Source organism: Musa acuminata, chromosome BXJ3-10 (genome assembly GCF_036884655.1).
Source record: "Musa acuminata AAA Group cultivar baxijiao chromosome BXJ3-10, Cavendish_Baxijiao_AAA, whole genome shotgun sequence".
NCBI classification, from domain to species: domain Eukaryota; kingdom Viridiplantae; phylum Streptophyta; class Magnoliopsida; order Zingiberales; family Musaceae; genus Musa; species Musa acuminata.
The window spans coordinates 20,261,812-20,285,482 of NC_088358.1; the positions used below are offsets into that span (position 1 = coordinate 20,261,812).

The following is a 23,671-nucleotide window of genomic DNA, read 5'->3' on the forward strand; positions in this document are numbered from 1 at the left end:
AAATAATAAAATATACATGTAATTATTAACTTTTTTAATATATATATATATATATATATATATATATATATATATATAGGTATAATTGGAGAGTAACTCGAATTTGAGGGAAAAAAAGATAATGCCATAACACATGAGATAGTAAATGATCAATTAGTAATTGAATCTTATACTATAAATAATATCAAAATCTAAAAAACATGACTGAGTTAGTGAATGATCAATTGTCTAAACTAAAATATGTACTAAGTTAGATCCATTAGGGAACTCCTACCACCATCTAATAAAGAAGCTATTGCAAGTCTCACAAGGAGAAGCTTCAATGTTCCAAGTATTCACCTTGGAAAATACATTGTGTATAGGCTATATGAGTTACAAATACTAGCATTATGTATAAGAAGGTTAGCAAATTTTGGTGTGAGTAAACAACTCCAAAGCTATAGTCGTATTAAGTTAAACTAGAACAAATTGTACTACAAAAATATAATGGATATTTATCGGTGAAACAACGATTAACCAAGTGCTCAATTAGATGGGTTGATTAGATAGATCACTTTCATGATATATAAATATATTAATTATCTAGCATATAATAATACTATTAGTCCACAGATGAAACCGGGGATTAGGAAGCACAATATCATCAAGTGTTTAATTATTATACGCATAATAAGTCCTAATATGATCCGTGTAATGTAATATACACCATGATAATAATAGAAAAGATATGATTTAGACATGAGCATGAATCACACTGAATTAAGAGATATTTACATCAGTTTTTCTTAGAATGCTAAGAACTATATTTTGGATAGATTATAAGAACTCATGATATTTACCATAAAAGAGCAAAGAGAGTAGTATGGAGTATGGTAATCAACTTCATGCACTGAATTTTCCAATATTTCCTAGAAATTCAGGAACAAGAAACAAAAAAACAAAGAGTTGTAATTGCAACAAAAAAAGACATGCAATATGCTTTAGGAGTTTTAAAGATTATTGAAATTAATGTGCACAAATCTCACCCCTCACCTCAAAAGAAGAGGAGAGAGAATGAGGAGATGGAAGACCACAATGCATATATGGCTCTCATCCTTCTCTCTTCTCTTAGGCTGTCTATGCATGTTTCACTATGGATATCGCCAACACCACAATTGCAACTGAGGAATCACTGTCCAAACTCAAAGAGAATCGATTCCATTCGTTTCTTTTGTTCTCGGCCACCAATTGCCACCATCAATAGTTTAGTTGTCACCTAAACCATCACCATCATCACTGTTGCTACTGTTCTAAACAAAGGTAGGAATAGGAAGTCATTCCTCGAGCTCAAATAGGTGGCTCTCTCCTATCATCTCCACTATACCCACCCTAAATCACCAACACCTATATATTAGGCTATGCCAATCGAAAAGGGTTTATATTTGACAAGCAAAAAGAGACAATGATGTTTGTGTTAGGGTCCCAAAACAAGCACTTTTGATAGTAACATAAGACTAAAACAAAGGAAAATTTATATGCAACTCATTTCATGCTCATAGTGATAGTATGAGTAGGCTATTCATGATCTTAAGGAACTAGCAACGGTGATAAGAAAAAAATTGCAATGTAATAGTAGAGATGGTTTTGGCAATTCTAATGATTTTATGATAAATAATAGACAGGAAAAAAAGGAATAATACCGAGGTAATATTATGACAAGAAAGAAGAATGAGAACAGCTCCTTCAAGCTTGCTTGATCACCATATTTATTTTGTGTTTAGGGTTTTATGATGTTAGAAAGGGAGAAAGAGATCCAAAAGAGATGGAAGATGGTAGCAATGATTTTGTTTTTTGATAATTTGTATATAAAAGAATAGTAGTATACACTCTAATAAAGGCTTATATTTCTCTTTCATATCCATATTTTATCTAAACAAAAAATGATTGTGACAAATATTTTGATTGGTATGTATATATATATATATATATATATATATATATATATATATATATATATATATATATATATATATATATATATATATATATATATATATATATATATATATATATATATATATATAATCTATGATCACAAATGATGGTAATAAAAAATTTTGGAAGCTTAAGATGTTAGGAAGGTATCTAAAAAAACATGGAGATTCTAACAAAGGATATGAATGACATACTATTTTGGAATATTTAAGCAAGAAAACATCTGCTTTTTCATGCACAAACAATAAAATTGACTTCTTTATGAAATAAAAACTAACAACAAAGTAAAGTAGAAAAATATTTGGTGTCTATTTGCTAAAGGATGCCTAATGCAGATGCTAACTACGCTTATGCGCTTGAAGACTATGACTATATATATATATATATATATATATTAGAGAGAGAGAGAGAGAGAGAGAGAGAGAGAGGACCACAAGATGAAGGGGGTGAGTGAGAACCCAAGCATCGTTACCAGCAAGCACGCGTACAGTAACCTAACGAAGCCATGTGGTGGCACCAGAGACGGCGGGACCCAGCGCGACGAAGCGTCACTGTTGCGCTGCACGCCGCCGTGGGACCCGCACCCTTCTCCTTCCCTCCCCTCCCCCCTCTCCTCTTCGTTCCCCCACCTCTCTCTCTCTCTCTCTCTTCATGAAGTTGTTGCAGGTGCGACTGGAATTTTCCAATGCTTTCTCAGCGTGCAAGCCATAACCACAGCGTTCCCTTTCGTACGTACACAGCCTAATCATTTCCCACCCCCCCCCCCTCTCTCTCTCTCTCTCTCGCATTTGTTTCTCCGTTTGGCCCCTGCGGCAACTTGGCCTATCTATCTGTCGATCTCAGCTTGATTTCTCCGAGGTTCTCTTTTGCATGCATGGAAACTCCCAATGCCCGCAACCAGGTAATTGTGATCGCCACCCCCCTCACCACACCTTCTTTACCGGCGGAGTCCCCGAATTTGCCCTGCTGTTTTGGATTACAACGGATCTCCCTCTCGTTTCACTTCGATCGGCTTAGAATGATTTGCGGTTGATCATGCTGGATCAGATCAGATATATGTTGTTCCTGATCTTATTTCATGCATGTCTTTCCCAGTTTAGCTGCTGCACAGTCTCACCGTCGTATGTATGTCGTCGATCTACTTATTGATGAGTTGTCTTGGTGTTCTTTCATGTGATTTTGTGACTGCAAGCTTGGATTTCAGCCAGTAACTCTCGAATCATCCTCGATCTGATGTCGAGGAAAGGATCTGTAGCATTCTTTTCGCGGAGGCTATCTCATCTGGAGCATTAAAGCCATGTCTTGTTAGTTCCTCAGCTTCTTGTCTTGAAGTAAAGGCAATCAGTAAAGTTAACCTAGAAAAGAGTTTGATGGGTCTTTCATCGACATAAGATGTTTCTGGGTTGGATCTTTGCATGTTTACTTTAGATTCCTCCTTGTGTTCTTATCATGGAGCTTAGGTTACATCTCACTACATCTTTCTTCTTGCACCTTCTTCTGTGGGATTCTTCCTACGCTAAAGCTACCAAATCGACTTTGCTTCTTCGATTCAGCGTTTGGGATGCTTATCTTGACATCATTTTCCGCTGCACGTAGCTGCTTTTTCAAAGGCTGACGTCTCACTGTAATGCTCTTTAACAGTCTCCTCCGATTACGGCATATTAAGTCTGCATGTTAGATCCGAAAGAAAGAAGGTTTTTTTCCTTGAAGATTGGTCGATCTTGTGGTGTTCTCGGAAGATCCGAGTTGACTTCCCTTCTATGTGGTCTTTTCTTGTTCATTTCCTCTCCTCGTGATTCCTTCTGCAGGCCATGGCTAGCCATCAGCTGGAAGGATTATTGTCATGCCCCAAGAACCAGCAGCAGCAGGAAAGGAAGCCAAGGCCTCACCCGGAACAGGCCCTCAAGTGCCCAAGGTGTGCCTCCACCAACACCAAGTTCTGCTACTACAACAATTACAGCCTCTCCCAGCCCAGATACTTCTGCAAGGGTTGCAGGAGGTACTGGACTCAAGGAGGCTCTCTCAGGAATGTCCCTGTGGGAGGTGGCTGCAGGAAGAACAAAAGATCATTCTCTTCCTCCTCTTCCAGAAAGGCACAGGACCAAGATCTCATCACTGCCACCAACTCCTTCAATCCACTCCCCTCCCCTACCTTCATCCCTCCACTCTCCAGTGACCTCACCTTAGCCTTCGCTGGCCTCCACAAGCAACCACCCAACCATGGCCACAGCCTTCTCCTAGGGCATCCTAACAATGAGTCCCTCCCTGCTGTCACAACAAACCATGGCTTTCTTGACATTCTAAGGAGCGACTCCATTGACAGTATCAACCCAAGTGGCTTAGACAACTACCTCTACTATGGATTTGGTGTCAGTGGGAATGTGGAGGTGGGAGGTGGTGCCAATGGAGAAGATGATGGGTTTCTGTCCTTCCATGGGGGACTGGGTGGTGCAACAGCAACAGCAGCAGCCAGCCAAGGTTCATGCAAGGACATGGATGAAGGGGAGACCAAAGTGTTGATGGGTGGTGATGGGAACTTGGCTGTGGACTCTGGAAGAGAGTGGACTGCTATGGGTTCTTCCTGGCATGGACTCATCAACAGCTCCTTGATGTCAGGAGCAGGAATAGATGTGTCCTCTACCCTCGGAGATGCCCATGCCTTCTTCTAAAATCCCTACATTCTCAGTTCTTTCATTGCATATTTTTGGCTTTTCTTTCTTTCCTTCCGTTCTCTATATATTGTGGGAGTGATGATCTGAAAGATATATATATATATATATATATATGTATGTATGTTATACCGTAAAATTAGACTTTAGAGAGATTGGCTTGATAACTTAGCAGTGTGGAAATATATGATGATGACCACTCACATCTATCCAAGTCTAGCTAGCTTAGTTGCTCTCCGTGGAGGCAATAGGAGGAAGGAAGACAGAGATGCCTGATGATATAATACTCGATCTAGTGTAGGTTAGGAATGTGTGATGAGAATCTAGGCAGAGATTTGACTCCATGCGCAGCAACAACAAAATCTTAGTGGAGATATGGAGGATATCTTTTTGTCAAAGAAAAGCTTGTTGTTGGACCTGCCTGAGGTGGATTACTAGTGCATGCCTGCACATGCACAGAAGTCCTCACAGACCATGATGCTTGGCTGGAAGAAGACTTCCACTTGTATGTACTCTGCAGAAGATTGGATGCAATGCGGAACTGGAAATTAATAGCTCTGGGAGAAGGATTGTTGTGATGTTTGATGCTGTAGATTACTCTGATAGATTTACATTATTTATCCCAAGTTGGAAGACATTGACTGTGATGGTTAGAACTGCAGAGCTATGTTGTATTCTCTTGTTTGTCTAACCCACCTGTAATTGTCATGAACCACTGACAGACTTGCATGTCTGATGTTCTTTGAAGTTGCAAGACAATGATTGTGATAAATAGAACTGCAAAGCCCTCTCTCTGTCTCTCGTCCTACCAAGAATCCTTTATAATGATGACAATGGTGAGGTTTCCAAAGATAATTGATGGAGTGCAGTATTACATATGTTCACATTGGGAATTCTGCATCATTTTATTGATTTCTTACTTTGAGTTTTGTTTTGCCATGCAATTCTTTGAAACAAGAACACATTTTGATGCAAATTCTATCAAACAGGTTGAGATGAATATATGATAAATGCAGAGAGCTGAATCTTTTGGGACTGGAAACTAATTTAATTAATCAGGAATTTAACTGTCAAAATTAGGGTGACTAAGGCATTGAAAGAGATTGAATGACATGACATGATCCAACATGAATAAAGTTGAAATATAGGCACATCTTGTTTTTGGTATATGTCAAAAGTATTAAATATTACATTGAATGACAACAAAATCAGGTCTACAATTCTCTTATAAGCGAAAATTGCTTGTTAATGAGAACTAATTCTCAGAGAACTTAATTCATCAATTGGTCTTTGAAAAAAATGAGGTCGGAACATCGCCGGAGCGGCATCAAAATGATCTATAGAAGAACATGGCCGATTGGTAGTTGACACTTTCTTACCCTACTTGTTAGATGCTCTTCACTGTTAAGATAAGACTGGTTGGTTGCAGGCAAATGAATCAGGTGCCGACAGATACAAGAATTACTCACATAAGCTAACCAACCTCCAGCATAAATTAAGTCAACACGCCACCAACATATGGGAGGATGAAGAACACAACCGAGCATGGTTTCTTATGGCACTCACTTGCTCCGTTTCTTTGCTTCACTGTAAAGAATAACTCCAATTACTGTAACAGTGTAGCCGAGCATCCCAGTCACTGTCACAGGATTCTTAAATATTAAGATTGAGACGACAACAGCAACAGCACCTTTGGCATTTCCAAGAACCTGAGATCACCAAAAGTTTCTTGTCAACAATGTACAAAGCATAAGAAGCAGAAGTATAATGAATACTGGAAATCATCACTTGGCACATTGTCCTTCCATGATGAAGCAAAATAATTTCAACATTGTGGTACTGTTCACCAAAAGAGTTTTAATTCATAAACAAGACCGAGGCTCTGTGGAGGGACTTGTTGCCAGTTAGGCACTTGCTAAATTGCTTTTTTATATTAATTAGACCAGAAAAAAAAAATAAACAAGCTTTGATTTCTCAGTCCAATTGATATCAAGTCATCAAAGTCCTAAACTTGTCTACATGCATTAGAATAGCAACCATCACCTACAAGTCTGCATGTCCATGACATACATACTTCATGAGCATTAGTCCAAAAAAGTGACTTCAAAATCATGATATGCAATCAATGGTATTCTAATTTCCATATGAATAGTGAATACAATCTCTGTCAAGTGCCATTGCTAAAGTACAACTACAGGTAGAAAGCCCAGCATATGATGACACCCTTGTTAACCTTTGCTGTTGCCAGTCATTCACCATGTTAGCATAAGTTGTTCATCTGCTTTATTTTTAACATGTTTTAAGTGCTGGTGTTCATCTACATTACTTTTAACATGTACATGCTTTGGTTTACTCGGTGCTTGAAGTCAAGTAGCACAATAGCAATATCCCATCAAGTAAGAGGTAACAATGCAATTATTGTGCATACTTGCTTATCAACATCAGAAATATATAAAATTTCAAAGATGGGTAGATATGAATTAATTAACAACAAGATATAAAAAATATGTTAATTATATATATACTAAGAGTAGACTAATAAAGCATAAAACCTGGAGTAAATTAACCTTCTTAGAGCCAACCAAATTAATACAAAAGGAATAAGATGTAATGTCTTCTCTTGTGTACGCTACGAAGAGAAAGAAGGAAAATGTCATTGAGTGTGGAGCATACCTGGAGTGTCAAGGCACTCGTATGCTTGGTCACCAAAAAGTTCGTCAAGTTCACAAAATATGCAAGAGTTGAATTAAACAATAGGTACCATATAAGTTTAAAATCTTCTCTAGCAAGTGCCATTGTAATGCCAACCACATTTTCCTCCATAACCAATGTCGCAGGAAGCAATAAAACAACTGCTATCGGAGCCATGTAGAGAAGTAGATTCATTGAATTCAGCTTTTCCCTGACAAGAATTATAAACAAATAAAGCGAAGGATGAAAAGTTGGCACTGAGATTATTGATGAAAAAGATAACTATCACCCTTTTCCAGGAAAGAAAAAAAAACAGAAATTCTATAATTAATAAGGTAAAAACAGTGAAGCTCTGACCAACAGATCTTATGAGAAAAGATACATTGATGCATGTGAAAATAAGATGTATTTATTACCCCTCAGAAGACAACAATATCCCTTGCAGTACCGACTTCAGTGCCCGTGCAGCGGTTGCTCCAACACACATGATAAAACCAAATAGATGGAAACTAGGCTCCCCCTGCATTGTTAAACATAAGACTGTACAATTAGACTATAAATCTTCATAAAAATAGTTCAATTAAAAAGAAGTTATATCTGGATCATGAAATGAACATCAGACATGGTAAAAAAAGCAATAAATTGAGGACAAAAATGTCAAACATCACTTGGGGAATTGGCAGCATCTAGGTAACAAAAATATTCCTCGTTGACACCAGAAAGGCCAGTCACAAGTGATAACCCACTCAAGATCAAACATCTTTCTGACAATCTAACTTCTTTTAGAACCCAGCCATTACACGGTCAATGATCTTATTCCCCAAGACTCTCAAGCATTCAATTCAATAAGTCAAAAATAGGCAAGTAATCCAGATTGCATTTTGTGGAAAAAAAGAACCCAGATTGCATTTCATTGTCAAAACTCAAAAGCATTCTCCTAAATTGCAGAAAAACTTTCACCAGTACACACAAGATACATGCATTCCAACTGATCATGCTAGGTCCTTCCTTTGATTCACAGGTTCTTCACATATTTGCTGCACATTGCAGGAAAAAGCGGCCTAAACAACTTCCTGAGAATTAATCAATTCTTAAACTCAACAAACTTTGGAAACTAGATATACTTAATTATTGAATGGTTTAGTTACTGTTTCAAGGATCCAAATATCTCCTTTTATCATCCAGCATGCAATTCAGTAAAACTGAAACTTGACTGAATCTATGCAATGCACTTGTTCTTGATCACGAGACCTAGATCAAAGTTCAAGACATATGATCAGGTTGAAATCTTAAAGGATGTAACTTTGGTAAATTATGTGACTCAGGTTACAGTTTGTCCTGTCCAAGATATCCACACAATGTTATTTTTTTGAGTCACCATAAAGGAAGGGGAGAAGAGGAGCATACTACAAGTTTTATCCTACCTTGATGCTCGCCATTGCTGCAGCTTGCTGCTATTTCTTCTTGTCGTGTCTATGCTCCTCCTCAATACAGATACTATCAAGCCCTATGACCTTATTCCTCTTCGAAACCTCCTAATTTATCACTGTTTATTATGTTCAAAACCAATTACCTATAGAATATACTTCACTTGCAAAAGTAGTACTTTCATCTTTTCCTAATTTTCATATCATTAGTAAACACAAATTGATCTTCCTTGAACTTCTAATATCATCTATAGTTCTACTATTTCCTTACCTATGTTTAGAAAGCCAATAGATGGCTTATTCCTCAATTTTGGTACCTGATTTGCCATAGAAACTATCATATGTGTTGTATTTGTGTATACTTGTAGTCTTCTTTTAGCTACAATATATCTTCTAAATTCTCAAAGTTTTTAAACATGCTCTTTTGCATTAATTATTTTTTTGGATTTTCTTACACCACCACAAACTCTCCGTTCATGCAACACTCCTACTTTTGGACTTCCCAAGTGTCTATTCTGTTATGGTCTTATTCTTACTAGTTATCCAAGTCCACATGGTTAATATCATTTTCTTATAGGTTCTAAACTTAGACTAACCAAAAGAAAAAAAAACCACCACCCACAACATTGATTTCTTGCAGTCACATTAACTAATAAGTAACTAGTTATTATCTTGTAATTGTTAAATTGGCCTCCTAGGTGTCTAGGATGTCTTCTTGGGCACTTGTGCTTTGGATCATCACTTAAAATGAATTTCAGAATTTAATAGTCATTCAGCATCATCACTTAAAATGAATTTCAGAATGTTAAGCAATGTTTCTGACAAACACCTCTACTTTAAAGGTTGAATTTGATTTCAATATATATCAATGATTATCAAACTGAATATAGAGATGTATGCAAACGATGAACCTCTTATCATGAAAGACGAGGCTTCTTTGTAAATCTACCATATACAATCAAGAAGCTATTAGCTGTCTAATCAGAAACATAAACAAATGAGTACCACAAGCAGAAAATTATACAAAACAATGAAATGAATGATCTCTGATCTGCTGAAAAATATGCCAAGATGAATTGCAGATGAGAAGCAACTAATCAGAATTAGGTTATTCTAAGAAGATGGACTTTGCATCAGCTTAAAACACATCATTGTAACATCTATAATTGCCATCTATTTCCCAGATGTGTGCTTTATATCTTGACCACAAACACTTCAGGAAACCTCTCACCACCCGAGCTAGATCAATATTACAATAGCCTAGAACAACAGATCTCAAATCAAACCCGGCAACATAATCAACCGACTAAGAATTCTAAAATGGCTGCGCTCTTCAAGCTCTAAGTTCACCGGCCCAAATTCAGTGGTTTCTTCCTTTCACTTAATATGCAGCACAAAAGGTTCAACCAGTTACACATCAAACACATGGCGTTCATCACGATCCATGATGAATACTGGATCTGCTAAATCTAAAAGAAGAAAGATTGGGATCCAACGTACCCCGCTGGCGATGATGACGCCGGTGACAACAGGGATGAGGGTGATATAAGTGATCCAGGCCTCCCGCTTGACGGTCATGAGATACGCGAACACCGCGGTGAAGAAGGGCGTGGTCGCCCCCACTGCCTGATTGAACGAAACCGGCAGGTACTTGAGCGAGACGTTGCCGCTGACCACCGAGCCGCAGAAGACGAGGCTGAGCGTGGTGATCTTCAAGAACTGCAGCCGCGACCGCACGGTCTGCATCGGCACCACCCTCAGCCAGGCGATGGCCACGTAGCTAAGCAGCGAGCACGCTGCCATGTGGCACATGGTGAGGAAGATCGGGTACTTGAATCCGTAGTTGCTGAGGAGGTACTTGTTGAGCAGAAGCACCCCAATATTGGAGGAGTACCACGACGCCACCAGCCCAAATGTGAACAACCGCCCGCTCACCGCCGGCGGTGACCAGTTGCCCTTAGTGCTCATCCTCCTCCGTCGCCGCCGTCGCTGCTGCAGCCTTCTTACCAGGATCTATTAACAGACAAACCGAGGCCAATTTCAGCGTATTCACGGCGATTTGCAGCAGCAGAGAGGTCGATCGGGGCGGGAGCAAAGCTAGGGTTTCGGATTAGGGGAAGAAGGGAACGGATCTGAGGAGAGATTGAGGGATTCGTCGGAAGGAGGAGACTGAGGAGAATGGGGACGAGTTCTTCTTCGTCGCCTTCTTCCGTGGATTTGGGTTATTTATTTATTTGTACTCATATAAATTAATGAAATTAAAATGATATTGTTAAGGAGTAATGGTATTGTTAATTGTTTATTTTAAAATTATTATATTATTATTATTATCATTATTATTATGAACGAATTTTTAAAAAACCCTGAGAATTTTTTTAGAACCATCCAATTTTGAAAAATAATTTGCAAACCATTTGGAAGGTGAAGAGATCGTTTTATCCTTGCCTTCATCGAACCCATTGTTGCCTCCCACCCTGTATCTCCTCGTTCTTGTATTACCTCAGGTAACACTTATATTTTATTATTATCGGATCTAAGGCATCATGAACACAGGCGTAGGTGCCTATGCCAACCCATAAGGAGGTTGACTTGCAAGACTAACCCACGCATAAAGGGAGATAGTCGATCGGACCAACCCATGCACGGAGGCATAAGCAACCAGGAGAGTGACTAAGGGTGGAGAAGGGATGGCTGATAGGATTAGCTCACACGTTGGGGTGCAACGACTAGAGGAGAAGAGGCAGCGAACAACGAGGCCAATCTATGTATGCATAAAAAAGGGGGATCGATGGGACGAAAAAAAAAGTGACGCTATCTAAGGATTTTTTTTAATTAGAGTTCTCTATCGTAAATTTTCAAACTTATGGATTTTTTTTTAGAATTCATCCTCTTATTATTCCTATTATTATTATTACTTTAAATGTTCAAAATCAAACTAATTTATAACTTAACATGAAAATGTATCAAACAATTATAAGCACCGTCATAAATAAACATGCAATAATGTAAAATGCTTCCGGTTAGCTTACAACAATTCATACAAAATCTAATAGCTCAATCCTAATGTCACAAAAATTAAAAATGAATGTGTGATTGAATGAATTGATTAGTATATGATAAGTGGATTAAAAAAAGACAGGAACGTAAAAAGTTAATTAAAATCTTAATTTTGAGAAATTTGCATAAAGTGTCACTATTTTCAAAAAATCTGGTATAGCACCCATTCTTTTATAAAAGATAATCCCACTTGTCACAGCCTTCGCCCATAGTCTGTGCCTCCCTCTTCGTGCGCGAGTCCATAAATCTTTTATTACAATCGAGTTGGCATTAAGATATGAGGTAAATTAGTATAGCGGTAAAACTACGTTGAGCCGAAAATATTCGTACGATAAAAACTGATTTCGACGAAAACTGTTTGTTTGACTCGTATAAGTTTGCAAGTGAATAGAAAAGAGGGGATGGGATAGTTTGCAATGCAGTAAACAGAATAAGCAGTAAGGAAAGAACATACCAGAATTTATAGTGGTTCGATCGTCGTAACCTACATTCACTCCCGATTCCTCTTCCATCGAGGCCACCGGCTTCCACTACCGATCTTTTTTCAACGGACGAAGATCAACTACCCTTTTACACCCCTCTTCTTATTTTCAAGAGACAACATTTTACAAGCACTTACTCATCCCTAAACAAAATTCTAAATTTTAGGACTAGATTAGGGGATTTCTCAAGTGATTACTACAACATTTTCTTACTTTTAAGTTCTCTATACTTGTGTATGTTAACCAAAGATGAGAGGGGTATTTATGGGCTTCAAGTTGATTCAAACTTGAAGCCTAAAAGTGTCTCATCCTTGGTTTTTGGGGTACTAGTGGTACCACCGCTTGCAGCACTAACACTGGGCGGTACCACCACCCAGATTGACGGTACCACCACTCAACATAATCTCGGAGACTGTGCCACCGACGGTTCCACTAGTTTGGGTCACTGTTTGGGCCTTTCACTTGGCCCAGCATAGCCCAAACTTGGGCTCAACTGGTCCCTAATTGAGTTGGCCGAATTCCAATCCAATTACGCCTAAAACCTACTTCGATCTAGACAATTATTACAAAACTTAAATCAAATTTTGTCCGGCATGTCATTGGTTCATCGACACTTCATCCGATTCTTCAGCGCATCATCCTCTCTTGTGGCCTATTGCCCAATCGGCCAGTTGACCTCCGCAACTCTGATTTCCTAAGCATAATTTTTACTCTTCTTGGACCAATGCTCGAACTCATAGCCCGAAACTTTCTATCGATATGTCGACCGATCCTCCGGCTCGACGTCCAATCTTCTAACATGTTCCACTCTGACCCAATATGATTCTTCTTGCTTTTAATTGTCTCTCCCTGATCGAAGCTTCCTACGTCACTCAAAGTGCATATCAGATAAACACTATCAATTGGTTTCATCATCAAAATATGATATTCAACAATCTCCCTCTTTTTTATGATTACAACCAATTGATGACGAAATTTAAACTAAACTCTCCCTATCAATATGTCATATTGATAGAACTTTTAAATTAAAAAATCCAAGCAACAAGTTATCATAAAATCATGCATAATCAAAATATCCAAAATATCCAAGTACATCATCCCATGCATGATTATCATATCATCGTATCTACTCCCCCTTGTCATCATACAAAAAAAGAAGTGCAACTATCAAGTTTTAGAGATACGCAAGGCTTAGCTCTTTAGCAAATTTTTAATCACTTTAGAACATTCAAGCCAGTGAGTTTCTCTTCCTTTTGCAATGGGCAAGTTTCCAAATTTTGTATCTTGAGCTAGCAATTTTTGAAATGTACAAGATAGCATATTTTTGCATCTTCTTGAAATGTGTAGCTTAGCAAAATTTGCTTCTCTTGAGATTTGCAAGATAACACTTCTTATTTCTCTTTTAAGATGAGCAAGCTAGCAAGTTTTGCTCTATTTGCGATGTACAAGCTAATAAGTTTTAGCTTCTTATATATACCATCATGCAAGCTAGTATATTGTCAAAAAGAATGGAAGAATTCAATTTTATAATTCTTTTTCCCTTTACAATAATTTTCAAAGCATGACAAAGATAAATAACAAATTTATATCAATATTTCAATCATAAAAAATGAAAGAAAGTCATGATTTTTGACATCTATTCTTTTGTATATAGAAAGAATGACAAGGAAATAATCTTGATTTAAAAAGAAGATTCAAGTCTAAAAATCGATAAATCAATATCATGATCCGAAAAATATATAAGAATGATTTATGTATTTGGGAGATCTAACATGTCTAAGTTTATCATTCAAGCTAGTAAATTTGGTTTTCTTAATATGCTAGCTATTTTCTTTCCTCAAACAAAAAAGAAGAAGGGAATAACATAATGGTGTAAATGTTCAAGTCATCACAAAAAAAAAAAATTTTGGTAATGAGATATACAATTTATGAATACAAAGGAATATCAATAATAAATCATGACATGAAGGATATTAATATGAAAGATTAATTTGTGAATGATTCATCTTGACAAATCTCCTTTTTAGTAAATAACGAATAGAATCATAGGAGATTAAATAAGATATCTTGATTCAAATAAATCTTAAATTATTAATGTCAATAATCAAGATTTGTTTGGATAAATCTTCTCTTAGACAAGTAAATCATACGTGAATCAAGAAAAAATATTTCATATAAAATATATCCCAAAGTCACAAACATCGATAAATGATTCGATTGGATATATCATCTTATTATTAAAATGAATCATACAAAAAAAAATTCAAAATCATCATCAAAATCACTTTTCAGAAAATTCAATGAAAGCTAGATAGATTCCTATAAGATTAAAGATAGCTCAAGTTCTTTTAATTCTAAATTTTGTAATTGATTTCATGTTCAAGTCTTTCATAAGACCATGCTTCATTATTTATAATCGAAAAGCAATACAGAAATCATAGAAATTATCAAGCTCAATAAATTATAAATTAATTAAAAATCATCATTACTTCAAATTATCATACATAATTATAAATCGTCAAGTATGATACCAAAACCTTTTAACATTTCCATTACATCATTATACATCATTAAATCATCAAGTCATTAAACAAGAAGCATTTTTATTCAAAATTATTTTGTTTGTTATAGTAATGTATTTTTCTTTTTAAGTGAATCTAACTTTTCATGCTTAGTGCTAGGATTTAATATGTAATTATCATGATCAATTTTTTTATTTTTTTTAAACCACTAGAAAGAAAAGCATGATCTCCTTTTATTTAATTTTTACTAACTAATTTAAAAACAACTCATGAAAAGCATCAAGTAATTTCAAAATAAACTATGGGGGTTTCGGGTGAGTCATTTACCTTATCGTCGAGAGCCGTTAAGGCGTAGTTTGCCACCTTGCCTTTGTTGGTTTGTTTTTCATCTTCGAATGAACTTGATTCATCCCAAGCCACTTTAAGTATTTTCTTCTTCTTTTGTAGCTTTTTCTTTTTAAGTTCATTTTTACTTTTTGATTCTTGTTTTAAGAACATTTTAAGTTTTATTGTGAGAAGTTCAAGGTCATCATCATCGTCACTTGAGTCATCACTCAAGTGGTATTCTATTGTTCGAAGTGTCAAATCCTTCTTGTTCTTTGGAAGGTGGTTCTTATGTTCATCATGTTCAACATAAGTCATTTCATATGTCATCAAGGACCCAATAAGTTCTTCAATCAGAAAATAGTTCAAATTCTTGGCTTCTTGAATAGTCATTACTTTAAGGTCCCAACTCTTTAGAAGGGATCTCAATATTTTGTTAATGAGTTCAAAGTTAGAAAAACTTTTACCAAGCACTTTTAGATCGTTGACAACATCCGTAAACCGGGTGTACATTTCTCCAATCGTCTAACTTGGTTCCATCCGAAATAATTCAAAATCATGTATCAAAAAATTGATTTTTAAATCTTTAACTTTACTAGTGCCTTCGTGTATGATTTCAAGTGTATGTCAAATGTCAAAAGTTGTTTCGTAAATAGAAACTCGATTGAATTCAGTTTTATCTAAAGCGCAAAACAAGGCATTCATAGCCTTGGCATTTAAAGAGAAAGTCTTCTTCCCCAACTCATTTTAACCACTCATTGGAAGAGAAGACCTTTCAAATCCGTTTTCAATAATATTCTATAAATCATGGTTTAAGGAAAGCAAGAAAACTCTCATCCAAGTTTTATAATAAATGTAGTCCATCCCATTGAACATAGGAGGACGAACGATAGAAAAACTCTCTTAAAAGTCGAAAATAGTCATTTCTTGTTGGGAAATCATGGGGGGCGACATCATATGCGCAGCGGAAGAACAAGAAAACAAAAATCCCCGATTCCCAAAAAGATGTTCATCGTCGTGCGAAGATTGGTGCGAAAAAAAAAATCCGCAAAACACAAAACTGCGTATAGAGATTGTGTTACCTAGGGAGATCGTATATCCCTGTTTCCTTGCAGATCCTTAGGAGAGGGTGAAGGAGGTCAAGCGTCCTCCTCTCTAGCGGTGATCCACACAGCAGGGTTACGACGACGCTCCTCAAAACTTCAGGCGTACTCTCAGGTGGAGAGGGAGAGGAGAATAGGAAGGGCAAGCAAAGACTCTAGCCTATGAGGCTATGAATCCCTCCTATTTATAGAGATCTCGTGTCAAACCCTAATGGGTCCTTCCCTAGTGGGTATTGGATCTGCATCCAATAAGACAAGGGCACCGTCGGATATCTCATATCCGAACCTCTACTCATCGCAATGCCTACCATATGTGTGTGACCCTCTAGGCCCAATATCGAGCTGGCCGTGAGTCATACCTGTCAGAACTCCTTCTAACTCAGTGAATTATTATCTCTGTAATAATTCACTCGACTCATCGACTACGGACGTACTAGGCCACTACGCCGTAGTCCCCAGACGATACAGGGGAATCCAATCCATTGGACCTGTTTGTCCTCAGTTACCATGTACCTATAGTCCCTCATCCATCTAATATCCCAGAGACTGTATATCGAGCATGATGCTGTCAGACCCATACGGTTTCTACTCAAGTCTCGCTCTAATCGGATTCTCCCGGAGAACTCTTTCTCTCTCAACCCGAATGACCCTGGCCAGGGATTTGTCTGAGCAAGAACACATGGGATATTCCTCTCATGACGCCGAGAGTGGATGATCCTCTGTCGACACTCAATAGCCCTCGTAAGGTCGACTACCACTCCCAATGACCAGCTGTACTAGATCTAGGACAGCCAAACCTATAAGTCTGGTATCAAAGAGTGGAGCACTCATACAGGACATCCTTGGTGTCTCAAGTCTAAGGACCAGATACACCACTAGGACTACGGAATCGCTGTCTGACAATAAGGCATCATCAACCATCCAGCATTCCGTAAGCGGATCAATCAGTGAACTTATTCTCCAATGAGCACCTGTACTGTATCCATAGTGTCCCTACACGAGCAGCTATGAGACCAGCTGCATCCATCATATGGACGGGTATACAGCACACCAGTCTATCCGGTTATCACGATGTCTCTCTCGAGTAACCTATGACCGGGATTATTTAGGATATGTGTTTAAAGGTGAATCGATCTCATTATCGTGATCTCATCACGATCCAATTCCCATTGCACAAATCCAAGGAGATCACAATATATATATGCATTTATGCAATAGTTATAAAGTGATATACGCCAAAATATAATAAGCAAAAAGATTCTGTATCAAGTCACACGTGCCATCACTCACGTGATTGGCTTGCTGGGCACCTATGACTAGCAATCTCTCACTTGACCTAAAGCCAATCACCTATGTGTCTGATCCCCATCAGACTCCTGTGACGTTCAAAGACAATCTGAGACAACGGCTTTGTCAGTGGATCTGCAATGTTATCTTCGGATGGAACTCTTTCCACTGCTACATCTCCTTGGGTTACGATCTCTCTAATAAGCTGGAACCTCCTCAGAACACTTCTAATGAGACCCGGGTTCCCTTATTTGAGTAATCGCCCCATAGTTGTCGCAATATAAGGAAGTCGACTTCTCGCTATTCGGAATGACTCCCAAATCTGTGATGAACATCTTCACCCAGACTCCCTCCTTTGCTGCATCTGATACAGCAATGTACTCCGCCTTTGTGGTCGAGTCAGCAGTGGTATCTTGCTTGGAACTCTTCCAGCACACTGCTCCTCCATTCAAGGTGTACACATACCCTGAATTCGACTTGCTATCATCGACATCAGACTGAAAACTTGAGTCAGTGTAGCCTTCAACCTTAAGGCTATTACCTCCATATACTAGTAAAAGATCCTTAGTCCTTCTCAAGTACTTAAGGATATACTTTACTGCTTTCCAGTGCTCCAAGCCTGGATCCGCCTGATACCTGCTCGTGACACTCAGAGCATGCGCTATATCAGGCCTAATACATAGCATGGCATACATGATAGACCCTATTGCTGAGGCATAAGGTATCATATCCATGTTCGCCCTTTCTTTTGGAGTCTTTGGGGACATACTCGTAGAAAGCGATATCCCATGTCTCATCGGTATGAGACCTCTCTTGGAATTTTCCATGCCAAACCTTTTGACAATAGTTTCTATGTACCTGGACTGAGACAAGCCAAGCATCTTCTTGGATTTATCTCTATAGATTCTAATCCCCAAGATATAAGATGCTTCCCCTAAGTCCTTCATGGAGAAGTGTCTAGATAACCAAGCCTTTACTGTGGATAGCATTCCTATGTCATTCCCAATGATGAGGATGTCATCCACATATAACACCAAAAAGGTGATAGCGCTCTCACTTACCTTTCTGTATACACAAGGCTCATCTTCGTTCTTAACGAAGTCATAAGATCTGATTGCCTCATCAAATCTTATGTTCCAACTTCGGGAAGCTTGCTTTAGTCCATAAATGGATCTAAGCAACCTACACACCTTATCTGGGCAGTTCTTGGACATGAATCCCTCAGGTTGCATCATATACACCTCCTCCTCGAGGTTCCCGTTGAGGAATGCGGTTTTCACATCCATCTGCCAGATCTCATAATCATAGTGTGTTGCAATAGCCAATAGAATTCTAATGGATTTTAGCATTGCTACGGGTGAGAAAGTTTCGTCGTAGTCAACACCTTGCCTTTGACGATACCCCTTAGCCACTAGCCTTGCTTTATAAGTCTCTACCTTTTCATCTACTCCGATCTTTTTCTTAAAGATCCACTTGCAACCGATGGGTACAATACCTTCGGGCGTATCAACTAGATTCCAAACCTTATTGGAGTACATAGAATCCATCTCAGAATTCATGGCTTCTTGCCATTTCCCGGAGTCTATACTCATAATAGCCTCCTCGTAGGTCTGAGGATCAATATCCTCTACATCCTCTGCTCTAATATGTCCCACATATCTCTCAGGAGGATGAGATACTCTATCAAACCTGCGTAAAGTTGATACTTGTGTATTAGGTACCTGAACATACTCGGGCTGTAGAGTGGTGCTTGAGCTTGGTTCTCCAACCTTGCTCAATTCTATCATTCTCCCACTGTCTCCGTCAAGAATGTGTTCCTTCTCAAGGAACACTGCTCTCTTAGCTACAAAGACCTTTTGGTCCTCGAGATGATAGAAATAATATCCACAAGTTTCCTTGGGGTATCCCACAAATTTGCATCGCTCTGTCCTTGATTCTAACTTATCGGGGTTGTGTCTTCTAACATGGGCAGGGCAGCCCCAAATCTTAACAACCTTAAGATCAGGCTTCTTCCCTTTCCATATCTCATATGGTGTAGACACTACCGACTTAGTTGGAACTCTGTTCAGAAGGTAAGCTGCGGTTTCTAGGGCATATCCCCAGAATGAGATGGGTAGGTCAGCGAAACTCATCATGGACCGTACCATATCTAATAATGTACGATTTCTCCTTTCAGAGACACCATTGAGCTGAGGTGTATAAGGAGGTGTCCATTGGGATAATATCCCATGGTCCTTGAGGAACTGAGTAAACTCTGTACTTAAGTATTCACCTCCTCGATTTGATCGAAGAGTTTTGATACTCTTTCCACTCTGGTTCTCCACCTCATTCTTATACTCTCTGAATTTCTCAAAGGCCTCGGACTTGTACTTCATTAAGTACACATATCCATACCTTGAGAAATCATCAGTAAATGTAATGAAGTAGGAGTAACCTCCAATGGCATGAGTTGACATGGGTCCACATACATCACTATGTATGAGTTCCAACAACTCATTGGCTCTCTCTCCAGTTCTACTAAATGGAGATTTGGTCAGTTTTCCACGAATGCAAGGCTCACAAGTTGCATATGACACATAGTCGAATGGATCTAGATATCCATCATTTAGCAACTTTTGAATCCTTCTTTCATGGATGTGACCTAGCCTACAATGCCACAGGTATGCATTGTTCAACTCATCTCGTTTCCTTTTGGACACATTTACATTCATGATATGTGGAGTGGTGTCTAACATAAATAAACCATTATGCAATGTTCCTTTCGTGATGATCTTATCATCTAATAATATCGAACAACCATTGTTCTCAAAAACAAATTTATATCCACTAACTGTTAAACATGAAATGGAGATAATGTTTTTGATAATAGAAGGAACAAAATAACATGCATCTAATGCAATAAAAGCTCCACTAGGCAGATGTAGGGTGACCTTGCCAACAGCTAATACAGCAACTTTTGCTCCATTACCCATCTTGAGGTCCATCTCGCCTCTCTCTAGTCTCCTAGGCCTTGCCAGAACCTGCAACGAATTGCATATATGATAAGCACTACCGGTATCCAATACCCATGTGTTATCATAAGAGTCTGACAAATGGAGACTGATCATGAATGTACCTGAAGCTTCATCAAGCTTTTGTTTCGCCCTTTCTGCAAGGTACTCTTTGCAGTTTCTCTTCCAATGCCCATCTTTACCACAGTGGAAGCACTGGTCTTTGTCCTTTGCTGGGTCTTTCTTAGCAACCTTTGCTTTACCTTGTTTGCCCTTGCCCTTTCCCTTCTTAAGGGACCTTTCTGCTTTCCTTTTCTTTCTGGTCTCACCAGTGTAGAGAACTGGCTTCTCTTTCTTAATAGTACTCTCTGCCTCCCTCAACATATTGAGGAGCTCTGGGAGAGTCACCTCAAGCTTGTTCATATTAAAATTCATTATGAACTGTGAAAAGGAATCTGGTAGGGACTGAAGCACAATGTCCACACACAAGTTATCCTCTAGGACCATTCCTAGACCTGTGAGTTTCTCTATCCACTCAATCATCTTTAGGACATGGTTCTGAACCGATGTCCCCTCAGTCATCCTAGCGCGAAAAAGGCTCTTGGATATCTCATATCGTTGAGTCCTTCCCTGTTCCTCAAACAATTTGCGGACATGTAGGAGAATGGATCTGGCATCCATCTTTTCATGTTGTCTCTGTAACTCTGGAGTCATAGAGCCTAACATATAGCATTGAGCAAGAGTGGAGTCATCAATGTACTTCACGTAGCGAGCGATCTCATCCTCGCTTGCCCCTTCTTCGGGCGTAGGCATCACTGTATCAAGGACGTACACGATTTTCTCCGCTGTGAGAACAATTTTCAAGTTACGGAGCCAATCCGTATAATTTGGACCAGTGAGGCGGTTGACATCAAGTATGCCACGTAAGGGATTTGAAAGCGACATTTTCTGAAAATAAAGATGTAGTAGAAATGAATAACATGCAGATTTTGCAAGAAATAAACTATCAAGATATGGACTTCTATCTTAATATGCTCCCACTATTTTACTAACGAGTCACGCGACACCCTCAGCACGTGAAACGGAAGTCTCCGGCAGACTTCTAGTGGGGATCAGGATCCAATCAGCGTCTTAGTGTAACCTCGAGGGACTCGACCAATCACACTAAGCCTAAAAGGTAGGCAACTCTTGCCGATCACAACTCCTTATGATTCCTGTCCTGTTCGGCCTCCGAATCACCATGGCCTCGAGGGACTCGACTAACCATGATGCTCGGTTAAGTCAACACCTTCGTTACAAGATGAGTCTGATTTGATGATATACCCTCGAGGGACTCGACCAAGCATACCATGCCCTCAGGTCACCGGTGACATCTCTATGTCGTAAGCAAGATAGCGAATCGCGATATAGGTGAGTCTCGAGGGACTCGACCAACTTAACCTACACCGGGAATCGGTTCCTACTCATAACGATGGAAGGCCACGTGGGTCAATCTAATTGCCTCACGTTTACCGACTTAATATTATCGAGAGATGTTTCTATAATTTGGTCTCCTAATATGACATGTCACACATATACATATTTAATATATATCTACATCGCATGCAAATATATATACATATCTAGTATGTGTATAAGTAATCACATCAGATGATCATGGACCACAACCTAATATGATTAGGCCCGAGCCAGTAGGCCTAATCACTCACATCAAGATCTATGTGTGCAACGGTGCATCTCCATTCCCTGTGATCGTCCATCTCGTCCTCGTCGGTTCCGTCGACATCTTGATGCATCTCCATACATCACGATCGTCCGTCTCGTGGGTCCCGCTATCGCATCCACGCTCCCGCTGCGCCTCCTCATGTGATTACAACTTAATCATAGGCACGCAGGCCCGACAATAAACGAGAAATATAATGGAGGTTCGCAGAACTCAATAATAATAATCACAAGTACACACATCGCACGGTCCATGATCATCCGTCCACACATCATACATCACATGTATAAATAATAGGACTACTAGATAATAATAAAAAATAATAATCAATTAAACCTTTTAATTAATTAATATTTTTCTGAAATCAGGGACATGTAGGGAATTTCTCAATTCCTAAGGGTATTTTCATAATTTGGACAAAAGACAGAAACTGGAATTTCTCAAATTCCGAGGGGCAAAACTGTCTTTTGCCCAGAAAACCCTAATACCCTTTCCCCTTTTCGCTGCTGCCGCCGTCGCCACCCTGTCGGCGGCGGCCTGTGCGGTGGGGCGAGGGCACTGCCCTCGCATGCAGGCGGCACGCCCACTGGCGGCGATGCCGCTGCGGGTGGGTGCCCCCTTCGGGCGCCGCTGCCTCCACAGACGGTGCTGTACCGCCGGGCGGCCGCCCCTGTGTGGGGGTTTTGCCCGCGGGAGCAGCGGCGGCAGGCGCCGCTGCCCTGCGACGCCTCTGCCCGTGGGCTGCCAGCCCCGCCAGCAGCAAGCCTGCTGCAAGCAGACCGCCGGCCGGCTGCTACAGGCATAGTGCTTGCGCATGCGCCGGCGTTGTGCTGCCTGGCTGCGGTTGCGACTGCCGCTGCAGGTGACTGCAGGCATGCAGATCGAGGGCAGCAACTGTTGCTGCCCTTCCTCGCTTTTGCGTCAACGATTTTGACGTCAATATTCTTCCTAAACACAACACACGCAGTTCAAAACCAATCATTCGCACGAACAACTTGGCTCTGATACCACTGTTGGGAAATCATGGGGGGGCGACATCATATGCGCAGCGGAAGAACAAGAAAACAAAAATCTCCGATTCCCAAAAAGATGTTCGTCATCGTGCGAAGATTGGTGCGAAAAAAAAAATCCACAAAACACAAAACTGCGTATATAGATTGTGTTACCTAGGGAGATCGTATATCCCTGTTTCTTTGCAGATCCTTAGGAGAGGGTGAAGGAGGTCAAGCGTCCTCCTCTCTAGCGGTGACCCACACAGCAGGGTTACGACGACGCTCCTCAAAACTCCAAGCCTACTCTGAGGTGGAGAGGGAGAGGAGAATAGGAAGGGCAAGCAAAGACTCTAGCCTATGAGGCTGTGAATCCCTCCTATTTATAGAGATCCCGTGTCAAACCCTAATGGGTCCTTCCCTAGTGGGTATT

General features: G+C 39.4%; 2 protein-coding genes across 4 annotated transcripts; one reads left to right on the forward strand and one right to left on the reverse strand.

Moving 5' to 3' along the window:
* Window positions 1–2,439: 2,439 nt before the first annotated feature.
* Window positions 2,440–4,700, forward strand: LOC135651762 (dof zinc finger protein DOF3.2-like). 3 transcript variants are annotated; one of them, XM_065172174.1, is made up of 2 exons: window positions 2,440–2,702; window positions 3,783–4,700. In XM_065172174.1, exon 2 carries the CDS (start codon window positions 3,786–3,788, stop codon window positions 4,641–4,643), a length of 858 nt encoding a protein of 285 aa, XP_065028246.1. In that variant the 5' UTR covers window positions 2,440–2,702; window positions 3,783–3,785; the 3' UTR covers window positions 4,644–4,700. The 3 variants fall into 3 exon arrangements, with proteins under 3 accessions (XP_065028246.1, XP_065028245.1, XP_065028244.1); XM_065172173.1 differs by lacking the exon at window positions 2,440–2,702 and adding an exon at window positions 2,720–2,875; XM_065172172.1 differs by lacking the exon at window positions 2,440–2,702 and adding an exon at window positions 2,899–3,099.
* Window positions 4,701–5,775: 1,075 nt separating this feature from the next.
* On the reverse strand, window positions 5,776–10,977 carry LOC135651763 (probable sugar phosphate/phosphate translocator At3g11320). The gene is made up of 4 exons (XM_065172176.1): window positions 10,262–10,977; window positions 7,751–7,854; window positions 7,317–7,545; window positions 5,776–6,352 (listed from the first exon to the last, which is right to left on the reverse strand). Exons 1-4 carry the CDS (start codon window positions 10,727–10,729, stop codon window positions 6,206–6,208), a joined length of 948 nt encoding a protein of 315 aa, XP_065028248.1. The 5' UTR covers window positions 10,730–10,977; the 3' UTR covers window positions 5,776–6,205.
* Between the last annotated feature and the right edge of the window lie 12,694 nt (window positions 10,978–23,671).

Excerpts from the sequence above, each read along its gene's own strand:
- LOC135651762 (XM_065172172.1), top strand. The coding sequence starts at position 3,010 with ATGCTGGATCAGATCAGATATATGTTGTTCCTGATCTTATTTCATGCA. Across the intron at positions 3,100-3,782 it reads GCACAGTCTCACCGTCGTAT|GCCATGGCTAGCCATCAGCT; the intron begins GTATGTCGTCGA and ends TTCCTTCTGCAG.
- LOC135651763 (XM_065172176.1), bottom strand. The coding sequence starts at position 10,729 with ATGAGCACTAAGGGCAACTGGTCACCGCCGGCGGTGAGCGGGCGGTTG. Across the intron at positions 7,855-10,261 it reads GCGTCATCATCGCCAGCGGG|GGGGAGCCTAGTTTCCATCT; the intron begins GTACGTTGGATC and ends TTAACAATGCAG. Across the intron at positions 7,546-7,750 it reads ATATTGTTGTCTTCTGAGGG|GGAAAAGCTGAATTCAATGA; the intron begins GTAATAAATACA and ends AATTCTTGTCAG.